The sequence below is a fragment of the Schistocerca nitens genome, chromosome 7 (assembly GCF_023898315.1).
Source record: "Schistocerca nitens isolate TAMUIC-IGC-003100 chromosome 7, iqSchNite1.1, whole genome shotgun sequence".
Taxonomy (NCBI): domain Eukaryota; kingdom Metazoa; phylum Arthropoda; class Insecta; order Orthoptera; family Acrididae; genus Schistocerca; species Schistocerca nitens.
In genome coordinates this window covers 611,716,237-611,730,828 of record NC_064620.1, presented here as the reverse complement: position 1 = coordinate 611,730,828, position 14,592 = coordinate 611,716,237, and the positions used below count along the sequence as shown (strand labels likewise).

At 43.5% G+C, this 14,592-nt stretch overlaps 1 protein-coding gene across 1 annotated transcript in view; it reads right to left on the bottom strand.

Moving 5' to 3' along the window:
• Nucleotides 1-14,592, bottom strand: part of LOC126195172 (serine/threonine-protein phosphatase 2A 65 kDa regulatory subunit A alpha isoform) — a 111,358-nt gene that overhangs the window by 45,392 nt on the left and 51,374 nt on the right. The window contains exon 6 of the mRNA XM_049933684.1: nt 13,563-13,834. Coding sequence (XP_049789641.1) covers nt 13,563-13,834 — 272 coding nt within the window. The remainder of the gene's footprint in view (nt 1-13,562; nt 13,835-14,592) is intronic.

The following is a 14,592-nucleotide window of genomic DNA, read 5'->3' as shown; positions in this document are numbered from 1 at the left end:
GGCCTGGTGGGTAACGGGAAGAGAGGATATATTGAAGAGCAAGTTCCCATCTCTGGAGTTCGGATAGGTTGGTGTTGGTGGGAAGTATCCAGATAACCCGGACGGTGTAACACTGTGCCAAGATGTGCTGGCCGTGCACCAAGGCATGTTTAGCCACAGGGTGATCCTCATTACCAACAAACACTGTCTGCCTGTGTCCATTCATGCGAATGGACAGTTTGTTGCTGGTCATTCCCACATAGAATGCATCACAGTGTTGGCAGGTCAGTTGGTAAATCACATGGGTGCTTTCACACGTGGCTCTGCCTTTGATCGTGTACACCTTCCGGGTTACAGGTCTGGAGTAGGTGGTGGTGGGAGGGTGCATGGGACAGGTTTTACACCAGGGGCGGTTACAAGGATAGGAGCCAGAGGGTAGGGAAGGTGGTTTGGGGATTTCATAGGGATGAACTAACAGGTTACGAAGGTTAGGTGGACGGCGGAAAGACACTCTTGGTGGAGTGGGGAGGATTTCATGAAGGATGGATCTCATTCCAGGGCAGGATTTGAGGAAGTCGTATCCCTGCTGGAGAGCCACATTCAGAGTCTGGTCCAGTCCCGGAAAGTATCCTGTCACAAGTGGGGCACTTTTGTGGTTCTTCTGTGGGAGGTTCTGGGTTTGAGGGGATGAGGAAGTGGCTTTGGTTATTTGCTTCTGTACCGGGTCAGGAGGGTAGTTACGGGATGCGAAAGCTATTGTCAGGTTGTTGGTGTACTGGTTCAGGGATTCCGGGCTGGAGCAGATTTGTTTGCCATGAAGACCTAGGCTGTAGGGAAGGGACAGTTTGATGTGGAATGGGTGGCAGCTGTCATAATGCAGGTACTGTTGCTTGTTGGTGGGTTTGATGTGGACAGACGTGTGAAGCTGGCCATTGGACAGATGGAGGTCAACGTCAAGGAAAGTGGCGTGGGATTTGGAGTAGGACCAGGTGAATCTGATGGAACCAAAGGAGTTGAGGTTGGAGAGGAAATTCTGGAGTTCTTATTCACTGTGAGTCCAGATCATGAAGATGTCATCAATAAATCTGTACCAAACTTTGGGTTGGCAGGCCTGGGTAACCAAGAAGGCTTCCTCTAGGCGACCCATGAATAGGTTGGCATACGAGGGGGCCATCCTGGTACCCATGGCTGTTCCCTTTAATTGTTGGTATGTCTGGCCTTCAAAAGTGAAGAAGTTGTGGGTCAGGATGAAGCTGGCTAAGGTAATGAGAAAAGAGGTTTTAGGTAGGGTGGCAGGTGATCGGCGTGAAAGGAAGTGCTCCATCGCAGCGAGGCCCTGGACGTGCGGAATATTTGTGTATAAGGAAGTGGCATCAATGGTTACAAGGATGGTTTCCAGGGGTAACAGATTGGATAAGCATTCCAGGCGTTCGAGAAAGTGGTTGGTGTCTTTGATGAAGGATGGGAGACTGCATGTAATGGGTTGAAGGTGTTGATGTACGTAGGCAGAGATACGCTCTGTGGGGGCTTGGTAACCAGGTACAATGGGGCGGCCGGGATGGTTGGGTTTATGAATTTTGGGAAGAAGGTAGGAGGTAGGGGTGCGGGGTGTCATAATGATGTTAAAACCTGTGGGGAGCGGCTAAAAATGATCAGTGATGTGCGAGAAACGGAAGTGGAAATAAAGTGAAAGTTATTAGAACTAGCCGAAATGGTTGTTTAATACGTGAAAGCGGCTGTTATTGAACTAAAAACGGTGGATTTTATAGCAGTGGTAGTGTTGAAAGCGGAAAATAAAATAAAAGTCCTCAATCTTTCCTCTCCCACATCCACACCGGCTGTTCAGAGCATCCTCCTACAGGCCAACGGCAAATTAGAAGAGCATGCCACCCTCCACCTCAAAAAACTATCCAATCTCCTGGTTTCCCACCTCCGGAAAGGCAACTCACTCACCCATCACAACCTTTCCAGCAAACCTCAACCTCCTCTCATTGCACACAAACCCAGTCTCTCCCATCTACTCAATCTCCCACTTCCAGCTCCACTCCCCCCAAAACCTCAAAATTCCAATCAACGCAATCTGGAACCACAACACCCTAATTCAGTAGTTAAACTTTCCTCCAAACCTCTCTCCCAATCCGAAACCTCTGTCCTATCCAAAGGCCTCACCTTCAGCCCCACTCCCAGATTCAACCAAACAGCCCTCGTCAAAGATTTACTGTCCTACTCTCGTACTCTCTGCTGGAAGTATCACTTTGCCACGAAGAAAAATGATCCTAATCCTACTCCTAATGATCCAACTCCCCAAGACACTATCCAAATTGAACCCTGCCTGGAACAGTTCCGTCCTCCGTCACAGCGGGACCCACCTCCTCTTCCTCAAAATCACCCTCTCCAAACCTTCCAGGAATTTCTGACTTCCAGCCTTGCCTCTCAATCCTTCTTAAAAAACCTTAATCCTACTCCCAACATCACCACTGCTGAAGCCCAAGCTATCCGTGATCTGAAGGCTGACCGATCCATCGTCATTCTTCCGGCGGACAAGGGTTCCACGACCATGGTACTTGATCGTCGGGAGTATGTGGCTGAGGGACTGCGTCAGCTTTCAGACAACACCACATACAAAGTTTACCAAGGTAATCCCATTCCTGATGTCCAGGCGGCGCTTCAAGGGATCCTCAGAACCTTAGGCCCCCTACAAAATCTTTCACCTGACTCCATCACCCTCCTGACCCCACCGACACCCCGCACCCCTACCTTCTTCCCAAAATTCATAAACCCAACCATCCTGGCCGTCCCATTGTACCTGGTTACCAAGCCCCCACAGAGCGTATCTCTGCCTACGTACATCAACACCTTCAACCCATTACATGCAGTCTCCCATCCTTCATCAAAGACACCAACCACTTTCTCGAATACCTGGAATCCTTACCCAATCTGTTACCCCTGGAAACCATCCTTCTAACCATTGATGCCACTTCCTTATACACAAATATTCCGCACGTGCAGGGCCTCGCTGCGATGGAGCACTTCCTTTCACGCCGATCACCTGCCACCCTACCTAAAACCTCTTTTCTCATTACCTTAGCCAGCTTCATCCTGACCCACAACTTCTTCACTTTTGAAGGCCAGACATACCAACAATTAAAGGGAACAGCCATGGGTACCAGGATGGCCCCCTCGTACGCCAACCTATTCATGGGTCGCCTAGAGGAAGACTTCTTGGTTACCCAGGCCTGCCAACCCAAAGTTTGGTACAGATTTATTGATGACATCTTCATGATCTGGACTCACAGTGAATAAGAACTCCAGAATTTCCTCTCCAACCTCAACTCCTTTGGTTCCATCAGATTCACCTGGTCCTACTCCAAATCCCACGCCACTTTCCTTGACGTTGACCTCCATCTGTCCAATGGCCAGCTTCACACGTCTGTCCACATCAAACCCACCAACAAGCAACAGTACCTGCATTATGACAGCTGCCACCCATTCCACATCAAACGGTCCCTTCTCTACAGCCTAGGTCTTCGTGGCAAACGAATCTGCTCCAGCCCGGAATTCCTGAACCATTACACCAACAACCTGACAATAGCTTTCGCATCCCGTAACTACCCTCCCGACCCGGTACAGAAGCAAATAACCAGAGCCACTTCCTCATCCCCTCAAACCCAGAACCTCCCACAGAAGAACCACAAAAGTGCTCCACTTGTGACAGGATACTTTCCGGGACTGGACCAGACTCTGAATGTGGCTCTCCAGCAGGGATACGACTTCCTCAAATCCTGCCCTGGAATGAGTTCCATCCTTCATGAAATCCTCCCCACTCCACCAAGAGTGTCTTTCCGCCATCCACCTAACCTTCGTAACCTGTTAGTTCATCCCTATGAAATCCCCAAACCACCTTCCCTACCCTCTGGCTCCTATCCTTGTAACCGCCCCCAGTGTAAAACCTGTCCCATGCACCCTCCCACCACCACCACCTACTCCAGTCCTGTAACCCAGAAGGTGTACACGATCAAAGGCAGAGCCACGTGTGAAAGCACCCATGTGATTTACCAACTGACCTGCCTACACTGTGATGCATTCTTTGTGGTAATGACCAGCAACAAACTGTCCATTCGTATGAATGGACACAGGCAGACAGTGTTTGTTGGTAATGAGGATCACCCTGTGGCTAAACATGCCTTGGTGCACGGCCAGCACATCTTGGCACAGTGTTACACTGTCCGGGTTATCTGGATACTTCCCACCAACACCAACCTATCCGAACTCCGGAGATGGGAACTTGCTCTTCAATATATCCTCTCTTCCCGTTACCCACCAGGCCTCAATCTCCCCTAATTTCAAGTTGCCGCCACTCATACCTGTTATTCAACAACATCTTTGCCTCTGCACTTCCGCCTCGACTGACATATCTGCCCAAACTCTTTGTCTTTAAATATGCCTGCTTGTGTCTGTAAATGTGTGTGTGTGTGTGTGTGTGTGCGCGCGCGCGAGAGTGTATACCCGTCCTTTTTTCCCCCTACGGTAAGTCTTTCCGCTCCTGGGATTGGAATGACTCCTTACCCTCTCCCTTAAAACCCACATCCTTTCGTCTTTCCCTCTCCTTCCCCACTTTCCTGATGAGGCAACAGTTTGTTGCGAAAGCTTGAATTTTGTGTGTATGTTTGTGTGTCTGTCGACCTGCCAGCACTTTCATTTGGTAAGTCACATCATCTTTGTTTTTAGATATATTTTTCCTACGTGGAATGTTTCCCTCTATTATAATCGATGTATTCAATTGGATAGATAAAAAATCTACTAACCAAGTGGCGTCAGAAGACACACATAAAAGACTGTTTTGATTGGCAAGTTTTCAGAGCCAGTGGCTCCTGCTTCAGGTAAAAGGGTTGACGAGGAAGGAAGAAGGGTGTAGAAAAACGACTGGAGAGGTCTTAGGAAACAGGGTAGATTTTGGGAAAGTCATCCAGAACCACGAGTCAGATGAGACTTACCGTACCGTACAGTATCTGCGGTTCTGGGTAACTTTCTTGAAATCTACCCTTTTTCCTAGACCTCTCAAATACTTTTTCTTCTCCTTTAACCCTTCTGCCTGAAGGAGCCACTGACTCTGAAAGCTTGCCAATCACAACAATCTTTTATGTGTGTGTTCTGCCGCCGCTTGGTGAGTAGATTTTTTACCTACCCAATTAAATAATTTTATCAATAATTGTTTGTTTTCATTGTTACAATTTATTCAGTCATTCAGACAATGGAGATGCAATAATCAATGACCTATATTTCCTAATGGACGAATCAAGTAGCACTACACAAGCACTTTCTTTGGCAACTCTGGAGTCCAACAAGAGAGCCCAATTGGTGCCCACAGCTGGGGCAAGCATAAACCATACAAAAGAGGAGTAAGATAAGCTCGTCTACATGCTCATTTCATTTCACATTTAGATCGTTGAGCCAGTTGCTGTCGTGAAACTTGTGCCATCCTTTACGAGTTTTCTGCACCTGCTGTTGTCTTCAGCAACCTCCTCCCATTGGCCGTAATCCACATTAAATGCATTCATATCGTACTTGTCAAAATCTTTACAGGTCTTCCACAGGGGCTCTTGATATGTGCTATCCCACTCAAGTTGTGTGTGTCGGGGAAAACGGGAGTGGTCCATATGATGCAACTGTCTTAGCCTCACAGATGACGTTCCTTAAGAGTGGCGGCATTGCTCAGTAGCTTCACAGCATTCGAGGCCACCTCATTTCTGACGTGGTCCCTCCATGTTATGCCTAAAATGTTCCTTAAGCACTGCAGATGGAAATTGTTGAGTTTACATTCTGTTTGGTGCACGATGTCCAGATCTCAGCACCACACAAGAGGGTGCTCACCACACATGCTTCACAGACAAACATTTTTGTGGTCACTGTAAGGTGTTTGTTGCCCCATACTCTTTGAAGGAGCTTCCCGAAAGTGTTTGCAACTTTGCCAATTCTTGTGTTTATAAAAAATTACAAATAAGTCCTCACGATGGCCCTTGGACCTGAGTAACGAGATGATGTAAACTTCCCCCATCAGCCCTGGTATATAATTGGATACCCAGGTTTGTTTTGCTGAAAGCTGCTTTGAGAAGCAACAAAAAGAATATACCACACAAGGTTGGGGTCAGAAAACAGCCTTGATGAACTCCTCTTTGCACAAGAAAAGGATCTGATGTGCTTCCTCCAAATATCCCACCACACTCCATATTGCCATGAAAAGTCCTGATCATCTTTTGAGAGTTTTGGAAAACTCACTATCTACACTAGCATGGTATACAGTCCCTCACAGTTGACTATGTCAAATGCCTAATTTAGGTCAATAAAACCAATGAACAATGGGGTCTTCTGCTTGCAGCATTTTTCCTGAATTTCTTTGAGTGTGAAGCTCACATTGGCAGTAGATCACTGAGCACAAAACTCACATTGGGATTCATTGTATACAAGCTCGAAAAGCTTCTCCAGTCTGCCTAGTGCCACATGGGCGAAAGCTTTCACAATGATACTCAGTAGCAGAATTCCACAGTAGCCTTTACCTATGTAGAGTGATGACAGCATCACACATATCATGGAACATGGTACCCTCAACCCAACATTTCAATAAAAGGTTGTAAAGCTCTGGGAAGAGCGGAGTCAGTTTCATAAGTTCTGTGTGGATGTTGTCTTTAGTAGGGCATTTGCCAAACATAAGCCGCGAAACACCTCTCTGAAGCTGCTCCTTAGAAGGCATGGCCTCCAGCTCGTGGCTAGCTGACAGTTGACGAATTACTCCTATTGTTTTTGGGCTGGTGTTGACCTGATGAGAACAGAGGTAGCCACAGTGTGCCTCCCATCATTGCAATTGTCGATTGCAATCTGTGATAACTGTTCCACTGATGATCTGAACTGTGGCAGTAGGTGTAGGCCTACTAGTAGTCTTGATACCCAAATACACACCACTGATATTTCCAGCATCGACACACTTGTGCATTGCATACTTCTGCAAAGTTTCTTGTATGTGTTAATGCAGTTACAGATGTACGCTGAATGACAGTCTTTGGTCTGCTTAGATCCCTTGATGCAAGGGTTTGAGTGCCCCTTGACAGCTGCCTTATGCTTAGAATAAAAGAAGGGATTTCAAGACATTACTTCAATATTCTCAAGGAACCAATCCAAGGATTTAGCTTTCAAAGTGCCAAACACAGTATCGGTCGTTAACAGTCAGAATGGACTTTATTTTCAGCCAGTCTTCAGTGATGGCTGCATTTGGATCCCAGGTGTCAACTTCTTCCCGAACTATATGACCAAATATTTCTACAGTTCGTTGACTCCAAAATTTTGAGTGAGTGCATCCAGGAATCCTTATGCCCCATCTTCCCTTTATAGTACATGTTAGTGAGACACGGTCGGGACTTGGCACAACATTCAAGAAGCCATAAACTGTTATCATTCATCCTGTTCACTCCATTCATGCCTAGGTAGTGTGGCCAAGCAGCAGAATCACATCTGAAATGGGCATTGAAGTCGCCTAGAATGCAAAGATGGTCCGCAGGGTCAGAACTGATCCTTTGAGTTCACAATCAAGGTCAGTGTTGGTGCATATACAGCTATCAGTGTCACTGCTATTATCACTGCTAGCTGACAAAAGTAAAGTCAAAATGTGGTCCAAGATCCTAATTGGGCTTTCAGTGGTAGGTAACAGACCTTAGGAATAGAAAAGCCAAAACAGCATTGTCTGGTATTGCCAATGTCCTTTCTCTTACAGAAAAATGTATAAATTTCCTCCCAAACTGGATCCTCATCTGGCAGTCAGGTTTTATGCAATGCTGTTACAGCAATATTCAACCTGGCTAATTCCAGGTCAGTAACGGCTGTTTTGCGTACACATAAAGAGTTCCACAGATGTCTGGGGAAGTCTTGCATTGTAATGTGTACATTGCATATTCCAAAATGCAGTGAGGTAGTTTCATACTTTTCTCTTTCATAGCAAAAATCGTGTCTGCCCTGATGGAAGGCACTGTGATCAAACAACCGGTACATCATTACTGACTTCTTACTTCTGTAAGGCATTTGTGGGCATGAGCCTTAACTTTATTGTTACTTGTGTGTTTTGTGGGCCTTGTTGTTGCAATGAGTGACAGCACAACTGTGTATGCTCTTTTTTATTTCATTTGTAACACAGTTTTCATTAGAAAAATAGCAATGGCAAAACAAACCACAGCACTACCCGCTCAGTCTAAAGCATTATTGCTTTTACAACAACATGCTGGTAGTTACACTACAATACAGTGCTTTACATTTGGAAACACTTCTGTAACCAACTCAAAGTATGAGGTGGCAGTGGAGGTTTATTCAAAGATATTAGCATACAAAAGGATAGTCAGCTTCTAATCTACATGACACTCACAGACTCCCAGGAAACCACTTAGAATATGAGTACAAGCACATTGTCTATTGTTATGAAATTAGTGTAGAAGAAAAGTTATTTCATTTTAAGAAAATGTTTACTGAATTCATTTCATCCAGTGGGATTTATCTCTAACAGCACAAAACAAATTCTGGATTTAAGAATGAATAAATTAAATGTTAACAATTTTATTTATTTACTGCAACATATGTAACATTGCTCTAATCTTGAATACCCCCATGAACCATGGACCTTGCCATTGGTGGGGAGGCTTGCCTGTCTCAGTGATACAGATAGCCATACCATATGTGCAACCACAATGGAGGGGCATCTGTTGAGAGGCCAGACAAAACGTGTGGTTCCTGAAGAGGGGCAGCAGCCTTTTCAGTAGTTGCAGGGGCAACAGTCTGGATGATTGACTGATCTGGCCTTGTAACACTAACCAAAACTGCCTTGCTGTGCTGGTACTGCGAACGGCAGAAAGCAAGGGGAAACTACGACCGTAATTTTTCCAGAGGGCATACAGCTTTACTGTATGGATAAAAGGTGATGGTGTCCTCTTGGGTAAAATATTTCGGAGGTAAAATAGTCCCCCATTCGCATATCTGGGTGGGGAATACTCAGGAGGACATTTTTATCAGGAGAAAGAAAACTGGTGTTCTACGGATCGGAGTGTGGAATGTCAGATCCCTTAATCAGGAAGGTAGGTTAGAAAATTTAAAAAGGGAAATGGATAGGTTAAAGTTAGATATAGTGGGAATTAGTGAAGTTCAGTGGCAGAGGGAACAAGACTTCTGGTCAGGTGAATACAGGGTTATAAAGACAAAATCAAATAGGGGTAATACAGGAGTAGGTTTAATAATGAATAAAAAAATACGAATGCGGGAAAGTTACTACAAACAGCATAGTGAACCAAGATAGATACAAAGCCCACACCTACCACATTAGTACAAGTTTGTATGCCAACTAGCTCCGCAGATGACGAAGCGATTGATGACATGTATGATGAGATAAAATAAATTATTCAGATAGTGAAGGGAGGCAAAAATTTAATAGTCATGGGTGACTGGAATTCGGTACTAGGAAAAGGAAGAGAAGGTAACATAGTAGGTGAATATTGAATGGGGGTAGGGTATGAAAGAGGAAGCCGCCTGGTAGAATTTTGTGCAGAGCATAACTTAATCATACTACCACTTGGTTCAAGAACCATGAAAGAAGGTTGTATACATGGAAGAGGCATGGAGATACTGGAAGGTTTCAGATAGATTATGTAATGGTAAGAGAGATTTAGGAACCAGGTTTTAAATTGTAAGACATTTCCAGGGCAGATGTAGACTCTGAAAACAATCTATATGTTATGAACTGTACATTAAAACTGCGAAAGGTGGGAATTTAAGGAGATGTGATCTGGATAAACTGAAAGAACCAGAGGTTGTAGAGAGTTTCAGAGAGAACATTAGGGAACGATTGACAAGAATGGGGGAAAGAAATACAGTAGAAGAAGAATGGGTAGCTTTGAGACATGAAATTGTAAAGGCAGCAGTGGACCAAGTAGGTGAAAAGACAAGGGCTGGTAGAAATCCTTGTGTAACAGAAGAGAGATTGAATTTAATTGATGAAAGGAGAAAATATAAAAATGCAGTAAATGAAGCAGGCAAAAAGGAATACAAACCTCTCAAGAATGAGATCGACAGGAAGTGCAAAATGGCTAAGCAGGGATGGCTAGAGGACAAATGTAATGATGTAGAGGTGTACATCAGTAGGGGGTAAGATAGATACTGCCTACACGATAATTAGAGAGACCTTTGGAGAAAAGAGAACCACTTGTATGAATATCAAGAGCTCAGATGGAAGCCCAGTTCCAAGAAAAGAAGGGAAAGCAGAAAGGTGGAAGGAGTATATAGAGGGTCTATACAAGAGCGATGTACTTGAGGACAATATTATGGAAATGGAAGAGGATGTAGATGAAGATGAAAATGGGAGATATGATACTACGTGAAGAGTTTGACAGAGCACTGAAAGACCTAAGACGAAATAATGCCCCGGGAGTAGACAACATTCCATTAGAACTACTAATAGCCTTGGGAGAGCCAGCCCTGACAAAAACTATAATATCTGGTGAGCAAGTAGGATGAGACAGGTGAAATACCCCCAGACTCTCAAGAAGAATATAATAATTCCAATCCAAAAGAAAGTAGGTGTTGACAGATGCGAATATGACAACTATCAGTTTAATAGGTCACAGCTGCAAAATACTAACGCGAATTATTTACAGACGAATGGAAAAACTGGTAGAAGCCGACCTCAGGGAAGATCAATTTGGATTCCATAGAAATGTTGGAACACGTGAGGCAATACTGACCCTATGACTTATCTTAGAAGACAGATTAAGGAAAGGCAAACCTATGTTTCTAGCATTTGTAGACTTAGAGAAAGCTTTTGACAATGTTGACTGGAATAATCTCTTTCAAATTCTTAAGGTGGCAGCGGTAAAATACAGGGAGCGAAAGGCTATTTACAATTTGTACGGAAACCAGAAGGCAGTTATAAGAGTCGAAGGGCATGAAAGGGAAGCAGTGGTTGGGAAGGGAGTGAGACAGGGTTGTAGCCTTTCCCCGATGTTATTCAATATGTATATTGAGCAAGCAGTAAACGAAACAAAAGAAAAATTCGGAGTAGGAATTAAAATCCACAGACAAGAAATAAAGACTTTGAGGTTCGGAGATGATATTGTAATTCTGTCAGAGACAGCAAAGGACCTGGAAGAGCAGTTGAACGGAATGGACAGTGTCTTGAAAGGAGGATATAAGATGAACATCAACAAAAGCAAAACGAGGCTAATGGAATGTAGTCGAATTAAATCGGTTGATGTTCAGGGAATTAGATTAGGAAATGAGACACTTAAAGTAGTAAATGACTTTTGCTATTTAGGGAGCAAAATAACTGATGACTGTCGAAGTAGAGAGGATATACAATTTAGACTGGCAATGGCAAGCAAAGCGTTTTTGAAGAAGAGAAGTTTGTTACCATCGAGTATAGATTTAAGTGTCAGGAAGTCATTTCTGAAAGTAATTGTATGGAGTGTAGCCATGTATGGAAGTGAAATGTGGACGATAAATAGTTTAGACAAGAAGAGAATAGAAGCTTTCGAAATATGATGCTACAGAAGAATGCTCAAGATTAGATGGGTAGCTCACATAAATAATGAGTGGGTATTGAATAGAACTGGGGAGAAGAGAAATTTGTGGCACAACTTTACTGGAAGAAGGGATCAGTTGGTAGGACATGTTCTGAGGCATCAGGGGATCACCAATGTAGTACTGGAGGGCAGCGTGGAGAATAAAAATTGTAGAGGGAGACCAAGAGATGAATATACTAAGCAGATTCAGAAGGATGTAGGTTGCAGTAAGTACTGGGAGACGAAGCTTGCAAAGGATACAGTAGCACGGAGAGCTGCATCAAACCAGCTGGACTGAAGACGACGACAACAACAATCTTGAATATGGCCATAAAAATTCTCTTTGCAGAACATGCATGCACCATATATCTTTAATATTTGTGGAACTTCACATCATTTGAAACATCAAATTACTGCTTTGATATCACATGGAGTAAACACAGTGAACACCTTAATGTAAACTGATTGTAATAACTATGTAAGTGCTGTGCTAATTCAAGGATATTATTCTCCTGTTGCAGACAATAAATCATGAATATTAAGCTTTTGTGCACAGTTCTTCATATGAGGAAAGATTGGGAATTAATGGACAATAATTTTACCTACTTTTCTACACAGTCAGCAATATTCTCAACATATTTTTTCCCATCACAGTACCTGTTTCAATATGCACTGTTCTTAGAAGTCCATTCGGTTGGAGTACAGCTATCTGAGGACTGCTTCCACATCTGCCACAAAGTGTTGGCCAGCCAGGAATTTCTTCTTAGGACCAAAAAGATCTAAGTCTGGTCTGGAGTGTGTGGTAGATGCTGGGGCACCTCCTACCAAATTTTGTTATTTTCTTCCAAACAGGTGCAGCAACATGGGGGTGAGCATTAGTATGAAAAAGTTTGACACTGTCAGCATTAGTGTCGAGGTGTTTGTTACGAAGGATATGACACAACTTAAAGTTTTAATGTAGGCTGAAGCATTCACAGTGGTCCCAGTAACACACCATGCATATCTCAGAACACTGTTACAACCACTTCCACAGGAGACTGAGTCACACTGAATTTTTCTCATACTGGAGAACCAGCAAAATTTCTTCCATTCCATAGAGGCCTATTTGGTTTCGGGTGTGTAGTTGTATGCCCACGACTGATCACCAGTGACTATTCCTTCCAGAAAGTCATGCCATTCTGTGATGTAATGCATTAACTGGTCCAAGCAATCATTTGCTGGCCCGTGTTGTCTATCAGGTTCTTGGGCACCCAACAAGCACTAACTTTACAAAATTTTGTGTTGTGAAAACTATTGTAACCCACGGAAATGTTTAGCCACTGCGATAAAGTTTGGAATTGCACACACTGGTCATTCGGAACTGCTGCCTCAATGGCTTTGACATTCTGCTGAGTGTCAGCTGTTATTGGCCGCCAGGAGTGTGGCGAATCACTAAGGGTGACATGGCCTTCTTGGGAGAATGCACACAACCTGGAGACATCACTATGGTCCATACAGTCGTCCCCATACACACCATGCTTTTTCCCGTGAATTTCACTCTATTGATGTTCTTTGACTCACAAGTATTGAACTACACTTTGCTGCTCTTCCCAAGTTGACAACAGTAACATGCGCATCATGTTTATTTTCTAGTTCTTATTTCTCTCACTAGAGCTGCACATGAAAACAAAATATCCTCTGGCACAAACTTCATCATGAAATCTCAACATTCCAGCTGCAGTACCAGTGGAGAAAAAAATTACTATACATTGCTTTCCAATCCACCCTTGTATATCTCTCATCCCTGTGTTTTTTGCTTACTGGAGGGCAGGAGGAGAGCCTCAATTACTGGGAAGCTAAGATCCAACAAAACAAAATCGATTTTTTTATCACACGAGTAAAGAATATAATAAAATAAAATGCTTGCATACAGACATTAATATTATAGTGTGTAACATTAAGACAATATTCTTTAATACATACATGGAGTCTGAAATTTTATTCTTTAGTAGTAGTACTCACTTATGTTTCCCCAAAATAGGACTAAGCCCCATAATTACGGATGCAAGTGCGGACTTTACATGCTGGTTTGGATCTGCAACTAGTTCCTTCACATATGGGAGGATGGAGTTCATAATTATGGTTTCTTGCTGGTACGGATCCAAATTCTGGCAAAAATCTCGCACCTTGTGAGCAGCAGCAGCACGTACTTCTGCTTCAGAGTCCTTTAACAAAAGCTGAAATGCTGGCACAAGATCTGTTTTTGTGATTTCTGGACCCACAGCTTTCTGAAGCTACGAACAGGAAAAAAGAAGAATTAATTGAGACACTGACACCATACAGTATGAGTACTGTCATTCATGTACACAAAGAGTGACCTTTCCTATACAGCGATTAATAAGCCCCACTGTATGCACAGTGGCAATGCATGTGATACAAATTTGACTATCATTAACCACAGTCACACCAATGTTAGTAAAGGAGACTAATTATGACTACTGTTAAGACAGCTGTTACACGGGGTACTGCCATCTAAAATTTGCAACACCTTCCCATTCACCAATGTACGATTATCTAAGCATGTACTATCTATCAAAGATTTGCATCCTTCAAGTAAGTCTTGCATGAAAACTATAAAAGACAATGTTTATAATGCACAACAGCTTCCAATCACACTTTGGGTTAAGAAATTTCTAAACAAAGTGACCCAAAACCAAATTGTGGCTGCCTGTTAGGAACATTCTGCATCACGTAATGGCTATGATTATTCAAGAATGTCAATATTTGCCAAACAGCAATTATAAAATAATTGCACAAAACATTAAAAGAAGTGGGGGAGACAAGTATAGAAAATGACAAGCAAGAATTACAAATTGGGGGTGGAGGTGGGGGGTAAGGGAGAGGGGGCAGGCAGAAAGGCATCAGATGAATGGGGGATAGAAGAGAAGGCATTGTGTCCACCTTTCCTCGTCCATATTACGATGTCCAGGGTGTGTAAAGGACCACAAACACCAAATACTAACTGTCTCCCTCTATCAATTAAAACAGTTAT